The sequence below is a fragment of the Dendrobates tinctorius genome, unplaced genomic scaffold (assembly GCF_039654945.1).
Source record: "Dendrobates tinctorius isolate UK_male_01 unplaced genomic scaffold, ASM3965494v1 ptg000197l, whole genome shotgun sequence".
NCBI lineage: Eukaryota > Metazoa > Chordata > Amphibia > Anura > Dendrobatidae > Dendrobates > Dendrobates tinctorius.
Window position 1 is genome coordinate 3818024 of NW_027361864.1, and position 27136 is coordinate 3845159.

Genomic DNA, 27136 nt, shown 5'->3' on the forward strand with positions numbered 1-27136 from the left:
CACCTTATCATTATGAGATGTGAAACTGCAGGGCAAAACCGCAGGCTAATCCGCAGATAAACCGCAGGACTTTTGTCCTGCGGATTTTCCAACAAAATCCACACAACCAAAAACCTACGTGTGCACTTACCCTAATAACTGAAAAATGCTCTAATATCTCGACTTACCGTCAGAAACAATAACGTATATTACAAAGCTAGAAACTTTCATGCAACGAAGCAACTTTATTGCCATAAGTCGGTTTGCGGAGAAAATGGGCAAAGGCAGATTCAGTCAATTCAGCCGAAAAATAAAACAGAAGTGTGAGGGACGAAGGAGATCTCCCTCCACTCCTAAAATGTGCTCCCACCCCTGCATTCCCCCAGGCCATAAAGAGCAATCCAATGTTTTCCTTTAATTAGCTCCAGGAACAAGCCCTTTGAAGCCCTGTGTCCCTGGCAGTTATCACAAGGGTGTGAAATCTTGTGCAGCTACAGCCAAGGCTCTGAGATATGGAATCTAGAAAATGACCTATAATGACGGAATTAAATATCTCTGAGCGTAGCCGAGCACATTATCAGAATCTGCATTCCTTCTCCCACAAGCCCATAACATTCAGCTACCCCTAGCACTCTGCGTTATTGAGTTACAAAGCATAGCTACCAGGAATTAAATACAGTAGCCATATTTCTCCAGCCTGGACTGGTGATGTATATCCCCCCTCACTGGGAGTGCCTCCATAACTTGTACTTATAAGGGGAGCCTTTCCAACGACTATTTGCCCTCGGTGCAGTTCCCTGACTGACCTGGGGCAAGTGGTGGCGCTAGAGAGACGATCCCTGCTTGGTCCTTCTCTCCCCTCCCCAAAGGTGAGTGAATTAGAAACTTCCCTCCCCTGTGCGATCCAGCACAAGAAGCAAACGTCAAGGCAGGAGTGCATCAAATGCGGAGCGATTGTTACACCAGAGGGGAAGACGGGGCCGATCAGAAGCAGAATCTCCGCTGCCAGATGTAACAAATGCAGGTAGGTGACAGACACTGTCAGCACTTTCCAGGTGACTCAGTGTTAGAAAATTCTGCAATTCCTGACATATACACAGCTGGCAAAAAAGTTAAGCAGGGCTACACGCCGTATCTAAGGGCCAATCACAGGCAGCGGTTCAAGAACACGTCCGTCATGCAAGTTGGGTGAGGTGAGGGCAGGTAATGTGGGCCGGAATAAGATGATTATGGAGGGTCACTTACGTTGCAGGCAATCAGCGTTCAATAAATCTTGGCACTTCTCATGACACTTGACCCCACATTCGGTGCAGCGCATCCCTTGCCTGGCTATTCCCCACAGTAGGCCTTCACATTCATAGCAGTAGGTGGGGGTCGTGGCAGTCCAGATCTCAAAGTTGTGAGGGGTCGTGCAGGAAATGGGGTAGATTAAGGCTTGTAGAGTCTTCTTATACACATGTGATTTCTGGAACAAAAGCGGTACAAAGACATGTGTCACCTATGTACAGGATTAGGAGCCATATTATAGTAGTTATATTCTTGTACATAGGAGCAGTATTATAGTAGTTATATTCTTATACATAGGTGCAGTATTATAGTAGTTATATTCTTATACATAGGAGCAGTATTAAAGTAGTTATATTCTTGTACATAGGGGCAGTATTATAGTAGTTATATTCTTGTACATAGGTGCAGTATTATAGTAGTTATATTCTTGTACATAGGGGCAGTATTATAGGAGTTATATTCTTGTACATAGGGGCAGTATTATAGTAGTTATATTCTTGTACATAGGAGCAGTATTATAGTAGTTATATTCTTGTACATAGGTGCAGTATTATAGTAGATATATTCTCATACACAGGGGCAGTATTATAGTAGTTATATTCTTGTACATAGGGGCAGTATTATAGCAGATATATTCTTATACACAGGGGCCGTATTATAGTAGATATATTCTTATACACAGGTGCAGTATTATAGTAGTTATATTCTTGTACATAGGGGCAGTATTATAGTAGTTATATTCTTGTACATAGGGGCAGTATTATAGTAGTTATATTCTTGTACATAGGAGCAGTATTATAGTAGTTATATTCTTGTACATAGGTGCAGTATTATAGTAGATATATTCTCATACACAGGGGCAGTATTATAGTAGTTATATTCTTGTACATAGGGGCAGTATTATAGCAGATATATTCTTATACACAGGGGCCGTATTATAGTAGATATATTCTTATACACAGGGGCAGTATTATAGTAGTTATATTCTTGTACATAGGGGCAGTATTATAGTAGTTATATTCTTGTACATAGGGGCAGTATTATAGTAGTTATATTCTTGTACATAGGAGCAGTATTATAGTAGTTATATTCTTGTATATAGGGGCAGTATTATAGTAGTTATATTCTTGTACATAGGAGCAGTATTATAGTAGTTATATTCTTGTACATAGGAGCAGTATTATAGCAGTTATATTCTTGTACATAGGTGCAGTATTATAGTAGATATATTCTTATACACGGGCAGTATTATAGTAGTTATATTCTTGTACATAGGGGCAGTATTATAGTAGTTATATTCTTGTACATAGGAGCAGTATTATAGTAGTTATATTCTTGTACATAGGGACAGTATTATAGTAGTTATATTCTTGTACATAGGAGCAGTATTATAGTAGTTATATTCTTGTACATAGGAGCAGTATTATAGCAGTTATAATCTTGTACATAGGTGCAGTATTATAGTAGATATATTCTTATACATGGGCAGTATTATAGTAGTTATATTCTTGTACATAGGAGCAGTATTATAGTAGTTATATTCTTGTACATAGGGGCAGTATTATAGTAGATATATTCTTATACACGGGCAGTATTATAGTAGTTATATTCTTGTACATAGGGGCATAATTATAGTAGTTATATTCCTGTACATAGGAGCAGTATTATAGTAGTTCTATTCTTGTACATAGACGGTAGTATTATAGTAGTTCTATTCTTGAACATAGACAGTAGTATTATAGTAGTTATTTTCTTGTACATAGGAGCAGTATTATAGTAGTTATATTCTTGTACATAGGGGGCAGTATTATAGTAGTTATATTCTTGTACATAGGGGGCAGTATTATAGTAGTTATATTCTTGTACATAAGGGCAGTATTATAGTAGTTATATTCTTGTACATAGGAGCAGTATTATAGTAGTTATATTCTTGTACATAGGAGCAGTATTATAGTAGTTATATTCTTGTAGATAGGGGCAGTAGTAGCTATATTCTTGTACATAGGAGCAGTATTATAGTAGTTATATTCTTGTACATAGAGAGCAGTATTATAGTAGTCACATTCTTTTACATGGGAGCAGTATTATAGTAGTTATATTCTTTTACATGGGAGCAGTATTATAGTAGTTATATTCTTGTACATAGCGGGTAGTATTATAGTAGTTATATTCTTGTACATAGGAGCAGTATTATAGTAGTCACATTATTTTACATGGGAGCAGTATTATAGTAGCTGTATTCTTGTACATAGGGGCAGTATTATAGTAGTTATATTATTGTACATAGGAGCAGTATTATAGTAGCTGTATTCTTGTACATAGAGGGCAGTATTATAGTAGTTATATTCTTGTACATAGGAGCAGTATTATAGTAGTTATATTCTTGCACAGAGGAGCAGTAAAAAACAAAAAAACTGAACTGGAGTACACTTGAATGACATGCATGATGTAAAAGCATGTTCACACTGGCCATAAGAGCAAGCAAAACCAAAGGAAAAACAATGTATGTATATACCCTAATGAAAATCAATAAGTAAAAAAGCAAGTGCATTAAATAACATAGGGTACTTGGTAAACACTATTTTGCTCAAAAAAGTATAAAGCTGTCCCACCACGGCAAGGTGTACCCATATGAGACAGTAACTACACTAACGGTTAAAACCTACCTAGTGTGAATAGTGGCAGAGTCTCTGGGTCCCAAACGGACACCCAGCTTCTTGTACATAGGAGCAGTATTATAGTAGCTGTATTCTTGTACATAGAGGGCAGTATTATAGTAGTTATATTCTTGCACAGAGGAGCAGTATTATAGTACGGTAGTTATATTCTTGTACAGAGGAGCAGTATTATAGTAGTTATATTCTTGTACAGAGGAGCAGTATTATAGTAGTTATATTCTTGTACAGAGGAGCAGTATTATAGTAGTTATATTCTTGTACAGAGGAGCAGTATTATAGTAGTTATATTCTTGTACATAGGAGCAGTATTATAGTAGTTATATTCTTGTACATAGGAGCAGTATTATAGTAGTTATATTCTTGTACATAGGGGGCAGTATTATAGTAGTTATATTCTTATACATAGGGGGCAGTATTATAGTAGCTATATTCTTATACACAGGGGGCAGTATTATAGTAGTTATATTCTTGTACATAGGGGGCAGTATTATAGTAGTTATATTCTTGTACATAGGGGGCAGTATTATAGTAGTTATATTCTTGCACATAGAGGGTAGTATTATAGTAGTTATATTCTTGTACATAGGAGCAGTATTATAGTAGTCACATTCTTTTACATAGGAACAGTATTATAGTAGTTATATTCTTGTACATAGGGAGCAGTATTATAGTGGATATCTTTTCATACATAGGGGCAGTATTATAGTAGTTATATTCTTGTACATAGGAGCAGTATTATAGTAGTTATATTCTTGTACATAGGAGCAGTATTATAGTAGTTATATTCTTGTACATAGGAGCAGTATTATAGTAGTTATATTCTTGTACATAGGAGCAGTATTATAGTATATTCTTGTACATAGGGGGCAGTATTATAGTAGTTATATTCTTATACATAGGGGGCAGTATTATAGTAGCTATATTCGTATACACAGGGGGCAGTATTATAGTAGTTATATTCTTGTACATAGGGGGCAGTATTATAGTAGTTATATTCTTGCACATAGAGGGTAGTATTACAGTAGTTATATTCTTGTACATAGGAGCAGTATTATAGTAGTCACATTCTTTTACATAGGAACAGTATTATAGTAGTTATATTCTTGTACATAGGGAGCAGTATTATAGTGTTATATTCTTGTACATAGGAGCAGTATTATAGTAGATATATTCGTATACACAGAGGCAGTATTATAGTAGTTATATTCTTGTATATAGGGGACAATATTATTGTAGCTATATTCTTGTACATAGGAGGCAGTATTATAGTAGATATATATTCTTGTACATAGGAGCAGTATTATAGTAGTTATATTCTTGTACATAGGGGCAGTATTATAGTGGATATCTTTTCATACATAAGGGCAGTATTATAGTAGTTATTTTATTGTACATAGGGGGCAGTATTATAGTAGTTATTTTCCCGCATATAGTGGTTGTAACATAGTAGTTATATTCCTATATGTGCGGCGCAGTATTATAGCAGGTATATGTACATGCTCTTGGTCTAGTCCTTATGAATAATGTTTCTTTGCAATTTTGAGAGCATTTCTAAAGGGTTAGTATGTGCACTGTATTGCAGAGTAGAAGTGCTCCAGTTCTTGGTTGTGACATAAAATTATTCTTATTTTGTGCTTTTTATAATTAACCACTGAATTATCTGCCAGATGCCATGAAGACTCATATACTGTCGCTCACATACGGCAGAAGAATCCTCCACACAATCCTCGCCTCAGAATCTGAACTTAAATAATCGTGAATAAGTCATGACATGGTTGTGAGGGGGCGCGGGGTCTCCAAGACTAATCCTTTCCATGAACCTAAGATTGTACACTCCTGCGTCACAATGTTATGTCAGCATTTGCAGGGTCAGTCCCTCAAGAAATCGATAGTACATTATGCATAAGCTATTTATTGTCACATCCAGGCAGCGCTTTCCTCAAGAGTGCAGAATGCTTATCAAGTGGAAAACGGCTCCTCCAGCTCCTGAGTACAGGCAATGGATGTTCTAGATTACTACATTCATACATTTGCAGAATTATTAAGTGGTTCTGCAGCAGCTGAGGTTTGCATTATGAGGTTCTGCAGCAGCTGACATGGCAATTATGAGGTGCTATAGCAGCTATGGTTTGTATTATGAGGTTCTGCAGCAGCTGAGGAATGCATTACAAGGTTCAGCAGCAGTTGTGGCATTATAAGGGGTGCTCTGGTGTGTATTATAGGGTTCTGCAGCAGCTGAGGTGTGCATTATGAGGTTCTGCAGCAGCTGAGGTGCATTTTTAGGTTCTGCTGCAGCTGATGCTTGAATTATGAGGTTCTGCAACAGCTGAGGTGTGCATTATGAGGAGCCATAGCAGCTATGGTTTGTATTATGAGGTTCTGCACCAGCTGAGGAATGCATTACGAGGTTCTGCAGCAGCTGTGGCATTATAGGAGGTGCGCTCGTGTAAATCATGAGGTGCTAAGATTTTTAATTTGTGGATGCAAGATTCTTACCAAGTCTTCGTCCTTGAGTGACGTTCTCGTGGCCATAGCGGAGGTAATGCCGGCCTTCCTGGACTGCACCAGGGACTTAAAGAAGAAAGATTTAGTTGTTTCACCTGAATTAGAAGTTACTGCTTACTCGAGACACCTTGTAGGAGTCAGGACAGTGATCTGCAGGGGTGCGCCGTACAATATGCAAGATTTCTATGCCGTCTGAAGATTGGCCTGTGACCTGCTGGCTTGCAACCTACGAGAGCTTTGTGTCTACAGCTGGCATTCCCCTGCAGATCACCTCCTGAATCCTCGGCTTCTTCTAGAATTAGAATCTTAGTCCAGAGAGAAAAAGCAAATCATAGTTTAGGCAATAGAACAAAAAAAATTTAAAAGAGAAACTGTTACGTCGAAAGGAAACACTATAAGAAGAGGAAAAAAAAGGCAATGCATACATGGCCAGGGAGGGCCAGGGACCACAGTGAGGACACCCGGGCATGTATGTAGGGATGGCAGAGGTACCGAATGGGGGGCTAGGGTGACAAATCTGCCATTCAGTGTCCATCACTGAGTGTAATGAACCAGGTGGTGTAGGGTCGTGGCTGTGTATGCTGGAGAAGCTTTATGTTGGGGGGTCAACTTCAGACAAATACTATGGATGCGGTGGTTCCTAATCTCAAAAGCCATAGCAGATACAGTTTGTAGCTCAACACTCCGATCTTGCACACATTTGCTCCATCTTTAGAGACGTGCATTAGGCAGTGCATCTTACAATGGGAAGCAAAAGTATACACCGGAAGTGGCTATACTGCTGCCAATCCAAGCCATTATCACCGATATCTACCTCTATAAATTTGCTGTAAAGGCTATAAACACCTTTAATATGGAAAAAAATATTTTACCTATGTTTCTGCTTACCCTTAGTTAATAAAACTGCAAAAAGTGTAAATCTGCAAACTTCCCTGCTGCATTTCTTTTTAGATTCCCTGCAGCCTGGTCCAAGTTTCAGATTTTACTTTTGCGGTTGTGTCTCTCCCAGAAATACAGGCTGGGTGCAAGCCTTGGATATTTCTCCCAGTCACACAGGCTGGGTGCAAGCCTTGGATATTTCTCCCAGTCACACAGGCTGGGTGCAAGCCTTGGATATTTCTCCCAGTCACACAGGCTGGGTGCAAGCCTTGGATATTTCTCCCAGTCACACAGGCTGGGTGCAAGCCTTGGATATTTCTCCCAGTCACACAGGCTGGGTGCAAGCTTTGGATATTTCTCTCAGCAATACAGGCTGGGTTCAAGCCTTGGCTATTTCTCTCAGTAATACAGGCTGGGTGCAAGCCTTGGATATTTCCCTCAGTAATACAGGCTGGGTGCAAGCCTTGGATATTTCCCTCAGTAATACAGGCTGGGTGCAAGCCTTGGATATTTCCCTCAGTAATACAGGCTGTGTGCAAGCCTTGGATATTTCTCCCAGTAATACAGGCTGGGTGCAAGAATTGGGTATTTCTCCCAGTAATACAGGCTGGGTGACAGCCTTGGATATTTCCCTCAGTAATACAGGCTGTGTGCAAGCCTTCGATATTTCTCCCAGTAATACAGGCTGGGTGCAAGAATTGGGTATTTCTCCCAGTAATACAGGCTGGGTGACAGCCTTGGATATTTCTCCCAGTAACACAGGCTGGGTGCCAGCCTTGGATATTTCTCCCAGTAACACAGGCTGGGTGCAAGCCTTGGCTATTTCTCCCAGTAACACAGGCTGGGTGCAAGCCTTGGCTATTTCTCCCAGTAACACAGGCTGGGTGCAAGCCTTGGCTATTTCTCTCAGTAATACAGGCTGGGTGCAAGCCTTGGCTATTTCTTTCAGTAATACAGGCTGGGTGCAAGCCTTGGATATTTCTCCCAGTAATACAGGCTGGATGCAAACCTTGGATATTTCCCTCAGTAATACAGGCTGGGTGCAAGCCTTGGATATTTCCCTCAGTAATACAGGCTGGGTGCAAGCCTTGGATATTTCCCTCAGTAATACAGGCTGGGTGCAAGCCGTGGATATTTCCCCCAGTCATACAGGCTGGGTACAAGCCTTGGATATTTCCCTCAGTCATACAGGCTGGGTGCAAGCCTTGGATATTTCCCCCAGTCATACAGGCTGGGTGCAAGCCTTGGATATTTCCCCCAGTCATACAGGCTGGGTGCAAGCCTTGGATATTTCCCTCAGTAATACATGCTGGGTGCAAGCCTTGGATATTTCTCCCAGTCATACAGGCTGGGTGCAAGCTTTGGATATTTCCCTCAGTAATACATGCTGGGTGCAAGCCTTGGATATTTCTCCCAGTCATACAGGCTGGGTGCAAGCCTTGGATATTTCCCTCAGTAATACAGGCTGGGTGCAAGCCTTGAATATTTCCCTCAGTAGTACAGGCTGGTTGCAAGCCTTGGATATTTCCCTCAGTAATACAGGCTGGGTGCAAGCCTTGGATATTTCCCTCAGTAATACAGGCTGTGTGCCAGCCTTCGATATTTCTCCCAGTAATACAGGCTAGGTGCAAGAATTGGATATTTCTCCCAGTAATACAGGCTGGGTGCCAGCCTTAGATATTTCTCCCAGTAACACAGGCTGGGTGCCAGCCTTGGATATTTCTCCCAGTAACACAGGCTGGGTGCAAGCCTTGGCTATTTCTCCCAGTAACACAGACTGGGTGCAAGCCTTGGCTATTTCTCTCAGTAATACAGGCTGGGTGCAAGCCTTGGCTATTTCTCTCAGTAATACAGGCTGGGTGCAAGCCTTGGATATTTCTCCCAGTAATACAGGCTGGATGCAAACCTTGGATATTTCTCTGTCAGTAATACAGGCTAGGTGTAAGCCTTGAATATTTCCCTCAGTAATACAGTGTGGATGCAAACCTTGTATATTTTTCTCAGCAAGATTGACTGCAGTTTAGGTTTGTGTGCATCCAGGCTACAACTGTTTTTATTAGCTTACGTATCAGCACAGTTTCTATCCTGCACCAATTTCCTTTTCATGCTGTGACTACACGTAACAATGTGCTTTCCTTCTTGTCTTTAGCCTGTTTTATCTGCCCTCCCAGAGACTGTAGATACTTTTTCCCAACCTCCTCCATGCTGTTATCTATTTTACTGAGAGAACATATGGTGAAGCAGAGAGCTGTCAGGAGAAGAAGCAGGAGCTCTGATGGATTTGTGACATTTTTGCAGATTGCTCAGCTAGATAAATGACTTAGACATTCTGTGTCAGTAACGTGGTAGACAATGTTACCTCCCCCCCAGCAGGGCTGGGAGCACCCTTTATGGAAAGTTGTACATTTAACTCTGCTAAGCTGTGACTGTTCAGTCTTTATAGCTACAAGCTGAGTGTAATCATGGCCACTGCACTCTGTAAACCTACTCTTATGATTTCAAGGGACGATTTATTATTCTGGAATCATCCGCAATTTCTCATGGACTCCCCTTCTTGGAGCATGATTGCTAATTCATCAATTGAGTACATAAAATCCATTACTTCTGTGAAACCTGTAGAGGTGTACTGCAAGAGATGTAGGAGAGGAGGCGTCCTGGCACGCCTTCGGAGGACAGGGTTCAGAACAGCTCTTCCTTCACTCCACTTGGCTAATGTCCGTTCCTTATCTAACAAAATGGAGGATCTGAGCTTACTTTGTAACATGAGATCTGATATGGCCAATTCAGCTGCTCTTTGTTTTACTGAGACCTGGTTGAATGAGACCATCCCTGATTGTAGTCTGGATCTACCTGGTTTTGTTATCTACAGAGCTGACCGTGATTGTGTAGCTTCAGGTAAACAAAGGGGGGTGGGGTATGTCTCTACATCGACACTAGCTGGTGCTGTGATGTTAACATACTGGGAAAAGGTTGCTCTCCAGATCTAGAGTAGCTTGCACTCAATTGTAGACCATTTTACTCTCCAAGAGAGTTTTCATCTATGGTTCTGGTTGCAGTATATATTCCCCCTCAAGCTTCTGTTAAAGCTGCTATTGGTGAATTAGCTTGCAAAATATCAGAATGGGAGAAAGGATCTCCAGAAGCATTTGTGATCGTAATGGGGGACTTTAACAAAGGAAAACTCAACCTGGATCTCCCCAAATTTACTCAACATATAAACTGCTTCACGAGAGAGAACAATACGCTTGATCACTGCTATACAGTCATAAAAGGGGCCTACAGGGCAGTGAGGAGAGCAGCAGTGGGCTTTTCAGATCATTGTCTAATTCATTTAATTCCAGCCTACAGGCAAAGGTTGAAAACATCCAAACCTACAGTTTATACAAAGAAGACATGGTCTGAGGAGGCAAAATTGCAACTACAAGCATGCTTTGAATGCACGGACTGGGAGGTATTCCAGGAAACATGCTCGGGTCTGGATGAATGGGTTGATGCAGTGTCCTCATATATCCGTTTTTGTGAAAACACGTTTATTCCATCCAAATCTGTCCACTTTCGGGGAAACAACAAGCCGTGGTTTACAAATAAAGTCAGGTTGATCCGTAAGAGAAAAGAGGAGGCTTATAAAGCAGGCGATATTACTGAATTCAAGAAACTTAGGAACTCGCTATCTAAAGAGATCAAGTTAGCCAAACACGAGTATGCAAAGATTCTGGAGGAAAGGTTCTCATCAAAAGATACTAGATCTGCATGGAGAGGATTAAGAGAGGTCACCAATTATAAAAGCCACCCCACTATAGTGAACCCCAGCAGAAGTCTGGCAGCAGAGTTAAATGAATTCTACTGCAGATTTGAGGCAAGCTCTACACACAGTGGCTATTCATCTCTAAGCTCCTCAGTCTGTTCATATAAAGATCATTCATTGTGCAACACCCAAGTAGTGATCTCCGAGGCAGAGGTGATACGCATCCTGAAGGGACTTAAGGTCAAAAAGGCACCTGGCCCTGATGGTGTATCTCCAATGTGTCTGAAAGTATGTGCTTCTCAGCTTGCCCCTATACTGACAAATATATACAATGTGTCACTGAAAGAGTGCGTTGTACCTCAGTGTTGGAAAAGTTCCACAATTATCCCTGTCCCCAAGAAAGTGGGATCCTCTGAGTTGAACGACTATAGACCAGTAGCACTCACATCCGTAGCTATAAAAGTCTTCGAAAGAATTATGATGTCCTACCTGATAAAATTCACGCAGAAGCTATGGGACCCGCTTCAGTTTGCCTATAAGGAGAATCGTTCGGCAAACGACACTGTCAATCTGGCACTGAAGTACATTTTGGATCATACAGATGAACGGCACTCATATGTCCGGATTCTTTTCATGGACTTTAGCTCAGCGTTCAATACCATTGATCCGAATTTACTTCATAAGAAAATGGTAGCTCTTGGAGTCCCTCCCAACTTACGCTTGTGGATTTATAACTTCCTGACAGCCAGGATACAGAGTGTAAAAGTTGGACCATTCACTTCAGACACCTTGGTCACAAACATCGGGGCACCTCAGGGGTGTGTTTTGTCCCCGTTACTGTTTTCTCTCTATATGAATGATTGCATCTCTTCAGCAGACTCAGTAAAAATCTTGAAATTTGCCGATGATATGACACTGATTGGTCTCATCAGGGGAAATGCTGAAGGCTTGTATCGGAGTGAGGTGAAAAGAATATGTGACTGGTGTAAAGCCAATAATCTTGTACTCAACACTAAAAAAACTGCTGAGATGGTTGTGGATTTTAGGAAAGATCAACATGAGATACTTCCAATCTACATCCATGACGAAGTGGTTCTTAGGGTCACAGAGACCAAATTCCTTGGTGTTATCATCTCTCATGATCTTAAATGGGGGAAAAATGTGGATGCTGCTATAAGAAAAGCACAACAGAGGATGTTCTTCCTGCGTCAGCTGAAAAGATATGGTTTGTCTAAGAATCTGCTGATCTTATTCTTTAATGCTGTCATCAGATCTGTGATTTGTTCCTCTCTGATAGTCTGGTATGGGGGAGCCACTGCGCATGACAAACTCCGCTTACAAAGGACTTTCAGAACAGCAGAGAGAATTATAGGATCCCCCCTGCCTAAAATCCAGGATCTTTATGATAAGAGTATTCGATCCCACGCATTGAAAATTTCATCCGATCCCTCTCACCCGGGACACTCCTCATTCCAACTACTCCCTTCAGAACGTCCCCAAATGCAGCACCAACCGCCATATGAACAGCTTCTATCCACTCTCTGTTCAACAATTAAATCATCATTTAACAACAATTTATCATCATGTTGATTTATCATCAACAATTAAACCCCCAGAGCCCTTCCTCCTGACTTCCCAGCCCTCCACCTTCAAAACCAACTTCTCCACCATTACAGAAGATCGACTCTCCACTCTACTCTCAAGATCACATCTCACCACCTGTGCACTCGACCCGATCCCATCCCACTTCATACCAAACCTCACCACAGTCTTCATCCCAACCCTAACCCATCTCTTCAACCTATCACTAACAACTGGTGTTTTCCCCTCAAGCTTTAAACATGCCTCCATCACACCTATCCTCAAAAAGCCCTCTCTTGACCCATCCTCTGTATCTAGCTATCGCCCTATATCACTTCTCCCCTACGCCTCCAAGCTACTGGAACAACACGTCTACCTTGAACTGTCCTCCCATCTCTCTTCTTGCTCCCTCTTCGACCGCTTACAATCTGGCTTCCGGTCACACCACTCCACTGAAACTGCCCTTACTAAGGTCACCAATGACCTCTTAACCGCCAAGAGCAAGCGACACTACTCTGAGTAATCCTTGACGCTGATCTCTCCTTTACACCACATATCCAAGCCCTTTCCACTTCCTGCCGACTTCAACTCAAAAATATTTCACGAATCCGTTCATTCCTCAACCAAGAATCTGCAAAAACCCTAGTCCATGCCCTCATCATCTCTCGCCTTGACTACTGCAACCTCCTGCTCTGTGGCCTCCCCTCAAACACTCTCGCACCCCTCCAATCTATTCTAAACTCTGCTGCCCGACTAATCCACCTGTCCCCCCCGCTATTCCCCAGCTTCTCCCCTCTGTCAATCCCTTCACTGGCTCCCAATTGCCCAGAGACTCATTACAAAACCCTAACCATGACATACAAAGCCATCCACAACCTGTCTCCTCCATACATCTGTGACCTCGTCTCCCGGTACTTTCCCGCACGCAACCTCCGATCCTCACAAGATCTCCTTCTCTACTCCCCTCTTATCTCCTCTTCCCACAATCGCATACAAGATTTCTCTCGCGCATCACCCCTACTCTGGAACTCTCTACCACAACATATCAGACTCTCACCTACCATCGAAACCTTCAAAAAGAGCCTGAAGACCCACCTCTTCCGACAAGCCTACAACCTGCAGTAACCACCGATCCACCAAACCGCTGCACGACCAGCTCTACCCTCGCCTACTGTATTATCACCCATCCCTTGTAGATTGTGAGCCCTCGCGGGCAGGGTCCTCTCCTCCTGTACCAGTTATGACTTGTATTGTTTAAGATTATTGTACTTGTTTTTATGTATACTCCTCCTTACATGTAAAGCGCCATGGAATAAATGGCGCTATAACAATAAATAATAATAATCATGTGTAGACTATATACTGTATCTGTCTTGTTAGATGTTACTTGTATCTGTTGTTATATATTATGTTGCCTCTTTGCCACAAAGAATTCCTTGTATATATGTAATATGTACTTGGCGATAATAAATTTGATTTGATTTGATGTTATTGAATAAGATATAGTAAGTTTCTCAACTTTGCATTTAGGAAGGAAATGAACATCATTAACAAAAAATTGTTCAAAGGTGTACATAGCCTTAATTTTGCAGATGTTGGGTTAAAGGCTATCAGGGTAAATTGAATAGACTGGCCTGACACTGGGGCAGGGGAGTGGAGCAGCCAATGCATGGCAACTAAGACCTGCTTTCTTTTCACTCTTTTATTGTAAGAAATAGGCAGACAATAGTAATAATATAGATGTGAAGCTTTTCACTGGAACCTTTTCTATGGAAACATAAACGGGGTCTGTGAAAGAGAATAAATGATCCATTAGTGGAAATATGGCAGTCTAAGTATGCGGGTCCATTAAGTCAGTGATGTAGGGAGCGCTGCCAGGCAAACAAAGGATTGATAACAGGTCATGCCGCAGAGGGAAGGTAAAACGATACTAATGCAAGGGGTCCAAGGCCCGGCGCTTACTGAGGAGAGGAGCTACTTACCATCGCCTGCAGAATAGGGGGGCAGCAGCATATAAAAGAATTGTGAAAGGTTAATTCAAATAGGAAATCATCCGGAGAAGTCGGGTTGTTAACATCTACTGTGGGGCTGGTTGGATCTGTGTGTATGGGATTAACCAGGAGATGAAGAATCAGGCCCATAAATTATGGAGATGTTAGCCGCAGATTACAGCTCATCACTGGAGATCCCAGCAGTAGGACACCGCTCCCCATCTCCTTATCACTGGATTCATAACAAAAACTTACCATAACATTTAAGATCCTGAAATCTTCTTAAAATAAAGCTTTTATTAATGCCTGACAAAAATTTAAGACTGGAAAGTGATGTTAGGCGCCTTGGAAACTTGGATTCTCTTCTAACTCAAAAAGGGACTGGCCAACATGGACAACCCCTTTAACAAAATCTTTAAAAAGAGAATAAGGCTCTATGTAATCCGAGAGCAGCATGATGTACCTTTTTTGATAAAATCTTTGTTTTATCTGATGCAGATCTTGCAGTTCTCTGAATGCTGAGCTCTGTATAACCCCTCCCACACCACTGGCTGCTTTCTGCCTATGCACAAAGAACACAAAGCTGCCAATCAGTTGTGTGGGCATGGTTAAACAACGCAGTTGACTAGGAGGCACAAGACACCTAGTCCTGTTGTGATAATCTGATAATAAACCATTAATTGAATCGAAACCACAACATATAGGTGCTGGAATTAGGGTCTTTGCCCCTACATCATGCTGCTCTCAGAAAACTGCAAAAACCTGCTGACAGATTCCCTTTCAGCCAAAATGGATCTACCACTCTGTCCCCAGTAACAAAAGCGTGTGGCTCCACTAATCTCTCAGGAGGATCTTCTAAACAAATCATAGCTAAAGATGACATCCTTACAAATATCTTGAGCCTAAAGGTGGCCATAAACATGAAATGATTGTCAGCTGAACCGCTAACTTAGGCATGATGGGCCAACCATCTAATGCGTGTTGGGATGTCCCCAATTTCCCACCAAAGCCAGATGTTGGTGGAATGAAGGGTTAGACATGTTGGAATTCAGCTTGTCTGGTCGTTTTCTTCCCATGGGAGAGAAGCTGCCCCCAAAAGGCGTAAGACAACAATTTACTCTCTCCTTCTCTCCTTTTTCCAATAAGTAGCCAAAATGTGTTTGGGTGAAGGAGATTTTCGGAGGAATTACTAATACAATCCAGCACATTATATTGTTGCCGATGCATACCGCATTGTACAAAAAATTTATTAAAAATTATATTAATATAACAAGTTTCATAAAAGGTTTGACAAAGAATTGGCAAATATAATTTCAGAAATCTTAAAACAGCATTTTTATTTATTTTATTTTTTTTAGGGTAGAGGAGGGGGGTATGTCATACTAAAACAGAACTCATATCTTGAGAGCATCGTGGTGAGTTATTATTCATGACAAGGATTCCTCTTATATGTTCTTAATATTTTCTTTTTAGATTTTTATGGTGGTCTTAATATTGATATGGTGGCATTTTAAAGATCGTAAAAAAAAAAAAAAAAATAGGTCCGACCTTTATCTCACCTCACCATATAATGTGAAAAAACAAATTTTCTTTTCCACTAAGTAAAGGGAAAGGAACTTCAAGAATGGTAACTCGTCATGAATATACATATATACATGTATATGGTACAGCACAATTAGTCAAGCTCCGTCACCATAAGCTTACCAAATCGCTAACCAAAGGAATAGGCTTCTTCTTACGAAGGTCAGGCATACTGTCAATCCCATACAAGCCTCCGGCTGGCCTGGAGGAAGACGTACAATGAAAGCAGGAAAACGCACTCACACAGAAGAACAATTTAATTCATAAGTTGTAACACAATAGAACCAAGAGCAACAAAACGCTGGAACTATTAGAGGTCAGAACGGAGCAAACAGCAACTCGGTCATAGGGTCAGACACGCGGTGGATGAAAAAGTACTTGTCAATGAGACATGTAACAAAGGAGAACGATTCCTCAGCTATGCTGTGAAGGTTTACAGTAGGGCAGGGTGGACTCGAGCTTCATACTTCAGCTTGCAGCGGGCTCAAAAGGTAGAGAACATGTGGAAAAGTTGAGAAAAATCAACCAATGTAAAAACTGAACATTCAGCAGAAGTTATCATACACTAGCTCCAGTGTTTGGTGTTCACGGGATCTCCAGTGATGGGGTCAGATGATGAACATACAGCTGAAATATATTGTGGAGCAGAGATCCACCGGCTCCCTGCACAGCAATACACATAGCTTGGCTGATAGCCGACGTTGGCGTGCAAGTCACGGGCGGTGCATGGCAGTGACATCAAGCATCGCCTGAGGCTGGCAAGCAAAATCAGATTCTGGCCTCTGTGACTGCTGTAGAAGAGGATGCCGTGCTTCATGAGAGGAAGGTAAGGGGAGAAGAAATTGTTTATCTTTCTTTAAATGAGTTAGAGAAGAGAGGGAATAAAACGTGAGACATTATAGGATGGGGTCCAGGACGGAGTACACAATGGCCGAAATCCTCAACAAGTTTTTTCCCGGGATGGGGGGACATTATGCCAGGATGGGGAATATTATAACATGATGGATTCAGGATGGAATCATTATTACAGGATGAGGTCAAGAAGGAGGACATTATAACAGGAGGGGGACGGGGTGGGGGACTTAATAGGATCAGGTCAGGATGGAAGGAGATTATGACCGGATAGTGTCAGGATGGGAACATTATTACAGAATGAGGCCAGGACGGGTGGAAATTTTAACAAGATAGGAGACATTATACCAGCATTTGGCCAGGATGGGGGTCATTATACAATGATGAGGCCATGATGGGGACATTATTACATGGGGGTGCAAACATATGTCTATATAGGATCTGCAATGCTATATAGCACCACTTATCTGCTAACTTGAAGAATAAATCTTCTCAATCAGGGTTTCTGATATGTTTCCTGCTCTCAGGAGTGAATACCAATTACGATATATAGATTACGGTATATGCGCACACTTGTTATAATGGAAACCTGCGGTTCACACACATGCAATCATTGACTCCATTATCACATCGACTCCCATTATTCAGTGGACTGAGCCACGCTGTAATCTGCAGAGCGTCTCCCCGGCACTGCATTGTGTAATAAATCAATTATTCCCACTGATCAGTAGAAAAATATGAAGCGGCCGCAGAACATAAACAGTACAAACAGAATAAGGAATAAAAGAGCTCACCCTCCTCCTTTAAACCACGGTGGCTTTGATGGGTCCCCGTCATCTTGTGTCTGAAGGCGAAAAACAGAAATACAGGTCAATGTCATGATGCGAATGGGAGTTCTAGTAGAGAGCACTAATACGCTTACAGCACACACGGCTCCCGTCTCCGGTCATAGGGGCCCGTAAAGTGTCCTCTTGACCCTCTGTGCCTTCCCCAAGGATATACTCATCCCTCCGGTGCTCCGAGTATACAGAAGGCCCATATACACACACATACACATTTATCATCACATATAGGGCAGGTACAGAGACGGTTTAGAGCACGTGACCCTTCAAGAGGTTCCTCAACCAAACCAAAAACATAGGTTCAGATTCATCCCGAAAGGCGATTTATGCCTCGATTGAGGCGGCGCTGGAAGAAAATGCGCCAAATTCATTAAGAGGCGCACACCTCCTTATGAATTTGGTGCATATTTTAGCTGCCATGTGCTACTGCAAAAAAAAAAAAAAAATACTACATACATGTATATGGCATCTGAAAAGTGCGGTAAATTCTGACGAATGTGATGCCCTCTGCCTCGCCCCCTACCACCTAATCTCTGGCCATTCTTCAAAAGGCTGTTGGAGCGGACGTGAAAAATGCCAAAAGTTGCAGACATTTTGCATAACTATGAGTATTCCAGAATTCTAGCAAGAGCAGTTTGATGAATTGGGACCAAGGTCACCAATGTAACGGATTAAATAAAGATAACGGAGAATATTTGCATAGAATTATTTTGTGCCACCGAGTGAGCAGTTTACTCATGCGTAACAGAAGAAAAGCATCAAAGAAGAAAAATGTAAAAAATTTGGTGAGGATTTCGGACATCGTGTGACTTTACCAGCGAGTCCAACATGACGTGAATGGTCATGTATCAAAATGACAGCAAGAAGCCCAGTAAGTGACACATCACTGGAATCAGTCTCAGCTGTTACATCATGCGGCTCTCCTCTTATAGAGGAAAAGCCTGCCGACAGAGCCCCTTTAACACCGGGAGACCACCCTTCTGATGAGCACCAAATGACCTGTAATAGATTGTTGAGTGTGCATTGACTGCCATTGCTCGTGGCAGCAAAACTGCTCTTTCCACATGACAATGTGCTCCTGAGAATGATGATCTCCTGTGCAGCACAAAAGATCATTTCACCAGATGAACATGCGTTTTGTTCATTCATAGGGTCATTTGAAGCCTGTTCAGACACCATTCTGCTGCCCACCATCCATAGTCACTTGCGAATAGGCTCAAGACTCGCGGTATTAAGATGTCATGCAGACAAAAAAAAGTATACATATAAAAAAAACAAAACAATTAACCTGATATTCAACTTTAAGACCCTCTGTGCATGAAGGAAAGAGCAGAAGAGAAAGTGACGGTTAGTAGAAAAGGCGAGCGGTCCGGGAGCACACCAAGCGGGAGATGGAATGTGACGAGGGGCCAATTACATGGTAACAACACCAAAGCCTCCGCCAGAGCCAAAGTCGGTCATAGATGCAAAGACTATACCCAAATAATGTTTTGGTTTTATTACGAGACTGCTTTTATTATAATAGGGGGCAAGTTGAGGCGGTCTGGTCACAATCCAATAAAGAATTATATTCCCTGCTAATCGCAGAGAAAGCAAAATGAGTCCCATAAATGTTCAGAAAAAAATAATCTAGGTTAGGAACGAGCATCTTGTCCCATAGACTGAGTGATATAATGGATAATAGGAGCTATCCATGCATCTATGGCTTCTTTAAAGGGGTCTATCCTTTTTAAAATCAGACCTCCCACCTTGTTTTGATTTTATGACCAATTTGAGTGTCACATATTAGGGCCCAATAGACAGGCAGACCTCAGCCATTAAATAACCGCTGATCGGTTAAATGCAAGATGATTGGCCGCTGATTAATGGTTTAGACTAGTTGACCACACTGCCATGTGCACAGACCGTTCAATAATAGGATCGTATTGGATCAGAGGAAATATGCTGCTGAGAATGATGATTTTTAAGCCAGAAAGATAGGGTGTTCCTAGGATTATCGGGCTGTCTAAATGGGCCTTTATACTGGGCCGAGACGGTGGACGGATGATGGCGGCGAGATGGAGGACAGGGAAGACAGGCGGCGACATGGTGGGCAGGAAAGACAGGCGGCGACATGGTGGGCAGGAAAGACAGGCGGCGACATGGTGGGCAGGAAAGACAGGCGGCGACATGGTGGGCAGGAAAGACAGACGGCGACATGGTGGGCAGGAAAGACAGGCGGCGACATGGTGGGCAGGAAAGACAGGCGGCGACATGGTGGGCAGGAAAGACAGGCGGCGACATGGTGGGCAGGAAAGACAGGCGGCGACATGGTGGGCAGGAAAGACAGGCGGCGACATGGTGGGCAGGAAAGACAGGCGGCGACATGGTGGGCAGGAAAGACAGGCGGCGACATGGTGGGCAGGAAAGACAGGCGGCGACATGGTGGGCAGGAAAGACAGGCGGCGACATGGTGGGCAGGAAAGACAGGCGGCGACATGGTGGGCAGGAAAGACAGGCGGCGACATGGTGGGCAGGAAAGACAGACGGCGACATGGTGGGCAGGAAAGACAGACGGCGACATGGTGGGCAGGAAAGACAGGCGGCGACATGGTGAGCAGGAAAGACAGGCGGCAACATGGTGGGCAGGAAAGACAGGCATCGACATGGTGGACAGGAAAGACAGGCATCGACATGGTGGACAGGAAAGACAGGCATCGACATGGTGGACAGGAAAGACAGGCATCGACATGGTGGACAGGAAAGACAGGCATCGACAGTGGACAGGAAAGACAGGCATCGACAGTGGACAGGAAAGACAGGCGGCGACATAGTGAAAAGGGAAGACAGCGGCGGTGGAATTGGTGAACAGAGAAGACGGCGGTGGAAATGGTGAACAGATTAGACGGCGGCCGAAATGGTGAACAGGGAAGACGGCGGCCGAAATGGTGAACAGGGAAGACGGCGGCCGAAATGGTGAACAGGGAAGACGGCGGCCGAAATGGTGAACAGGGAAGACGGCGGCCGAAATGGTGAACAGGGAAGACGGCGGCCGAAATGGTGAACAGGGAAGACGGCGGCCGAAATGGTGAACAGGGAAGACGGCGGCCGAAATGGTGAACAGGGAAGACGGCGGCCGAAATGGTGAACAGGGAAGACGGCGGTCAAAATGGTGAACAGGGAAGACGGCGGCCGAAATGGTGAACAGGGAAGACGGCGGCCGAAATGGTGAACAGGGAAGACGGCGGCCGAAATGGTGATCAGGGAAGATGGCGGCCGAAATGGTGAACATGGAAGACAGAGCTGATGTGGCGCATTGTAAATACAAAGGGGATATGTATAATGAAGACCACTGTACTGAGGGCTGGTTTTCTAAGACGTCCTTAAGTTGATAAGATGATCAGCCTGTATGATAAACTGTACAATCTACAGTTCGATATACTCAACACCATGCAGCAAAATATCAAAGAACTGCGCACAACACAACACACTATACAGCAGGATACATCTACAGGGGGTGAGGTGGTAAGAGGTCAAGAACTAGGATGATCCTTCTCTCTACAGACTCTCAACTGTGGATCCGAGGCAGAGTCGCCGTCTTCCTTATGTGAGAATAGCTGCACCAAAGCCCATCTATTTATATAATTGCCTTGTAATGTTTTTATTTCCTGTTCGGTCCAGATGTCACCTTATCCCAGAATTCCAAGCGGAGGAAGTTCACCGACCATCATATTGGGACGCCCAAGTGATGGGTGTCTCAATATGGAAACTGCTGCTGATACCAACCTATTGCGCGGTAACACCAGTGGAACACCGTTGCACCACACACAGACACTCTATACGCACTCTCACACTCACGCAGTCTCTTGCACGGTACCACCAGCGGAATACTGTCGCACTGCGCCTGTGCGAATTCCGTGCAGGCGCAGTGAGTCATTCGGCTGATCCCGGCGGCAGATGCGCGACGTGTCTACAGGCAGAGGAAGCCGGCCACATTAAAGGGGTTTTACCCACGAACGAAAGCTCATTTTAAAAATTGCCTGAGTCTGACCGTGTACGGAGCATACCACATCTCCTGGGCAGGGGAGGAAGCAAAAGACAATACTGACATTACAGCGGGAGATCACAGAGGATTCATTTGGTGAGGTAAAATATTTCACTGACTGTTTTTAAACAATATTTTACCTCACAAAATGTATCCTCTGTGATCACCTGCTGTAATGTCAGTATTGTCTTTTACTTCCTCCTCAGCTCAGGAGCTGTGGTATGCTCCGTACACGGTCAGACACAGGGGTGAGACCGCTCAAACGGGACAGCACATTAAGAGAGAATACAGCACAGGAAGGAGAGAGACAGCAGACAAGGGGGATAGCACATGGGGTAGACAGGTCAAAGAAGAGAGCACAGACGGGAGAAGTCAGCACATGGGGAAACAGAGTGGATAGGTGGGTGAGCACATGGGGGAGAGATTCTCAACGCTGCAAAGCCTGCCCCCATCGTGACATTACCGCCCTCCCGATATGATAGCATCGGGCCTCCATCTAGTCTATAAATAAAGTGTGAACTTCTTACAACGCACTGAAAATAAGAGCAGCGCACACCGTGCACTTTATGCTTATGTGCTAAGGACACAGTCACACTGCAGTTACAGTAGCGAATATTCATTACATGGGTAACGGAGCCACAGTGATATTTGTGTGGACGAGTCCTTGAGAAAACCATTGTGCCTGGTCGGAGAGCATTTACAGCTGTGTCCAATAATACAGTAAAAATAAGTAATAACGGTCTCACCTTTACAATAAATAATGAGCAGCGGACATTTATAATACCTGGTGTTATACTGCAGAAAGTTATTGAGAAACAAGCACCCAACCACATCAACACCGCCATAATCCTAATATAAAAATGTGCCGACTGATGCCCTGTAATAGGAGATCACTGACATGATAAAACTTTGACTGCTGGAACAATATTAAGACCCCAAAAAAGAGAAATACAAACTTGAATTAAAAAAAAAAAAAAAAAATGGGTGGGAAAAGGAAACCAAAAATTTAGGACATCTACATAAATAAAATAAAAAGTGTTAGGTTCTTGTAAAGAGGCAAAAAAAATTGAAAAATGAAAACTGCCCATTCCAAAGCACAGAAAGAAACAAAAACATTCACTAAGCAATGGCTGCCTACATATGCGTAAGCACTCTGTCATGGGCACCTGGCTGCCCGGGGGTACGCTTTCCTTTATAAGGCTATGTGCACACGCTGTGGTTTTGGCCACAGCAGAACTGCAGCAGTTTTGAATCCGAAGAAAGAAATGAAATGTGACTTCTTTTCTGTGGATTCTGCTGCGGTTTACCATCTGATCTAGTGTAGAGATGATAAACCACAGGGAAAACCGCAGGCCAATCCGCAGGTAAAACCGCCGGTCATTTTTCACCTGTGGTTCCGCAGATAAAAAATCCACTGACCAATCCACAGCGTGTGCACATAGCCTTAGGCTGCTTTTACACTTGCCGTATTTTTGCGGGCCGTTTTTGCAGCCCCAATAGATGTCTATGGGGCCGCAAAAATGGCCTGCAAAAATACATTGGAGCACCATGGCCATGAGGGCCGTATATACGGCCGTGGAAAAATATTGAGGTTGCTCGATATTTTTCACAGCTCATGGACACGGCCTCCATTTAAATCAATGGTACCACAAAAACAACGGTAGCTTTATTTTGCGGTACACCGTATTTCCGAGAAGGTTTCTTTGCGGCCCGTTTTTGCAGGAGACTGCAAAAATCACAGCAATATGGCCCGCAAAAAAGGACTGCAAAAACGGGTCGCAAAAAACACGGCATGTGTACAGCCAGTACTCAGTATTTTTCCTAGAAGCTGCTATATACAAATAATTAAAGCTGTCGCACATCAGAGCGAGGAGCGGAGACCACGTGTTCATCGCCTGAGCCCATGGGCAAGAGATAATTAATAGGTTCCCCCCTCCAAGTTCCTACACAACAGACACGTTCCAGAGGCTTATTAGGTAAAGACCGTGAACTGTGTGGGTGACGCAGGGACCCCCTCCACCGCCAATTACTGTCAATTCTCCAGCACTTCAACAATAACATGAGAACATGGGGCCAAACGCAAAATGACGTGACGGCTAGCGATAATAATCTTTATTTTTATATAGCGCAAACATATTCCACAGTGCTTTACAGTTTGCACACATCAGTGATGTGCGAGCGCGCTCAGAAAAGGCGTTATCTGAGTATGCTCGGGTGCTAACCGAGTGACTTCGGCGTGCTAGAGTAATATGTCCCCTGGCTGCATGTCCGCTCATGATCCTGGTAGTTCTTCTCTGAACTTGCTCCAGTTTTTCAAAATCTTTTTGAAAATGTGGTGCCCAGAAGTGGACAACAACACTAAATTAGATTAGTGGACAAAATGAATTGGTGTTTAAAGCCATTACTACAGTAGAAACTATGGGGCAGATTTCTGGAAAGCGGCTGCTGAAAATGGTACCTGCAATTTCAAAACCCATTTTCCCTAGATGGAATACCAGGAAGCTTTCAGCCACATTTTAGTGAATACGGCCAAGGATCTTGGCTCATTACTGCTATGTAAAGTTGAACTTATCCACTAGACACAGATTACAGTTCCCACAGAAATAATGAGAACATGGAGGCCACTTCTAGGCACTTTTCCCTTTCAAAACCCTTAGCAAAGTCTGTGCAAGTGCCTGGAGACAGCATGAAGGGTACGACATGAACGACACGAGAGAAAAGGCGGCTGATGGCTGTGGAGGTGACTGCCAGCTAGACACACCGGGAAGGCGTTACCTCTCGCTTAATCTTCGAGTAAATGATTAGCAATTAGCAATTATGCAGCATCAGGATGTAGTCTCTGCAGTGACAAGGAGAGAAAGCTTTATAAAAATGTTTTTAACACATGTCTTATCGAGCAGCCGGCAAATAATAACCTGCTGATTACCAGATTATTACTCCACGGCTGAAAGAATCCAGCTCTGACCCCAGAGAGCACGCCATGTTCCCAAGGAACAAGATGGTCCTACACAACCGGGGTCACCTCCGAGGGGCGTTCACTGTACAACCTATTCCGAGAAGAAGAAACGAAAGACAGGACACAACAGGCAAAATTCACAATTATCACCAGGAAGAGTATATGTCCAACAGATGCTTGGCTTATGTCTGCAGTAGACATATAAATTATATACAGACGATACCCAGGTTATACCAGCTGTACATGTATAGCTATATCCAGGAGATATCCAGGTTATACCAGCTGTACATGTATAGCTATATACAGGAGATATCCAGGTTATACCAGCTGTACATGTATAGCTATATACAGGAGATATCCAGGTTATACCAGCTGTACATGTATAGCTATATACAGGAGATATCCAGGTTATGCCAGCTGTACATGTATAGCTATATACAGGATATATCCAAGTTATACCAGCTGTACATGTATAGCTATATCCAGGAGATAACCAGGTTATGCCAGCTGTACATGTATAGCTATATACAAGAGATATCCAAGTTATACCAGCTGTACATGTATAGCTATATACAGGATATATCCAAGTTATACCAGCTGTACATGTATAGCTATATACAAGAGATATCCAGGTTATACCAGCTGTACATGTATAGCTATATACAGGAGATATCCAGGTTATACCAGCTGTACATGTATAGCTATATACAGACGATACCCAGGTTATACCAGCTGTACATGTATAGCTATATACAGACGATACCCAGGTTATACCAGCTGTTCATGTATAGCTATATACAGGAGATATCCAGGTTATACCAGCTGTACATGTATAGCTATATACAGGAGATATCCAAGTTATACCAGCTGTACATGTATAGCTATATACAGGAGATATCCAGGTTATGCCAGCTGTACATGTATAGCTATATACAGGAGATAACCAGGTTATACCAGCTGTACATGTATAGCTATATACAGGAGATATCCAGGTTATGCCAGCTGTACATGTATAGCTATATACAGGAGATAACCAGGTTATACCAGCTGTACATGTATAGCTATATACAGGAGATATCCAGGTTATGCCAGCTGTACATGTATAGCTATATACAGGAGATATCCAGGTTATGCCAGCTGTACATGTATAGCTATATACAGGAGATAACCAGGTTATACCAGCTGTACATGTATAGCTATATACAGGAGATAACCAGGTTATGCCAGCTGTACATGTATAGCTATATACAGGAGATATCCAGGTTATGCCAGCTGTACATGTATAGCTATATACAGGAGATATCCAGGTTATGCCAGCTGTACATGTATAGCTATATACAGGAGATATCCAGGTTATACCAGCTGTACATGTATAGCTATATACAGGAGATATCCAGGTTATGCCAGCTGTACATGTATAGCTATATACAGGAGATATCCAGGCTATACCAGCTGTACATATATAGCTATATACAGGAGATAACCAGGTTATACTAGCTGTACATGTATAGCTATATACAGGAGATAACCAGGTTATGCCAGCTGTACATGTATAGCTATATACATGAGATAACCAGGTTATGCCAGCTGTACATGTATAGCTATATACAGGAGATATCCAGGTTATGCCAGCTGTACATGTATAGCTATATACAGGAGATATCCAGGTTATGCCAGCTGTACATATATAGCTATATACAGGAGATAACCAGGTTATGCCAGCTGTACATGTATAGCTATATACAGGAGATATCCAGGTTATACCAGCTGTAGATATATAGCTATATACAGGAGATATCCAGGTTATACCAGCTGTACATATAGAGTTGTATACAGGAGATATGTAAAAGTTTGTGCACCCCTGGTCAAAATCATTAGGATAGTGAAGTTGGAGAAAATGATCTCTAAAAAGACCTAAAGAGGACAAAACACTTTTTGCAGCCAGCCAAGAGTCTTTCAGTTCCTTGTTGTGAGTTCATTTTCCCCTTCATTACTGAGGCCCGAGGAACTCCCTCTTCTGGTAAAGAAAGGTAGTGAGCCTGATTATCAAACACCTGAGGCTGATGATGATGACTGGCTGAGTGGAGTCACTGACTGGATATAAGGCTGCCGACGCCCTTGTGCCCTGCGGGTGATTTCTCTGTGGGATCCTTGGAGACCAGTCTGAATTCCTGCTCCTCTAAAGCTAAGTTTGCTGCTCGGCCTTTTGCATTGGTGCTTTGACTTTGTTTTGCTT

General features: G+C 42.9%; 1 protein-coding gene across 7 annotated transcripts in view; it reads right to left on the reverse strand.

Moving 5' to 3' along the window:
* UNC13B (unc-13 homolog B) overlaps positions 1-27136 on the reverse strand; it is a 409040-nt gene that overhangs the window by 140501 nt on the left and 241403 nt on the right. For 6 of the 7 annotated variants that reach the window (XM_073553139.1, XM_073553142.1, XM_073553141.1 and 3 more), the window contains 4 exons: positions 17873-17922; positions 16350-16428; positions 6441-6515; positions 1225-1444 (listed from right to left, as the gene is read on the reverse strand). In XM_073553139.1, coding sequence (XP_073409240.1) covers positions 1225-1444; positions 6441-6515; positions 16350-16428; positions 17873-17922 — 424 coding nt within the window. Of the gene's footprint in view, positions 1-1224; positions 1445-6440; positions 6516-16349; positions 16429-17872; positions 17923-19208; positions 19232-27136 lie in introns of all 7 variants that reach the window. The other variant, XM_073553137.1, reaches the window with a different exon arrangement.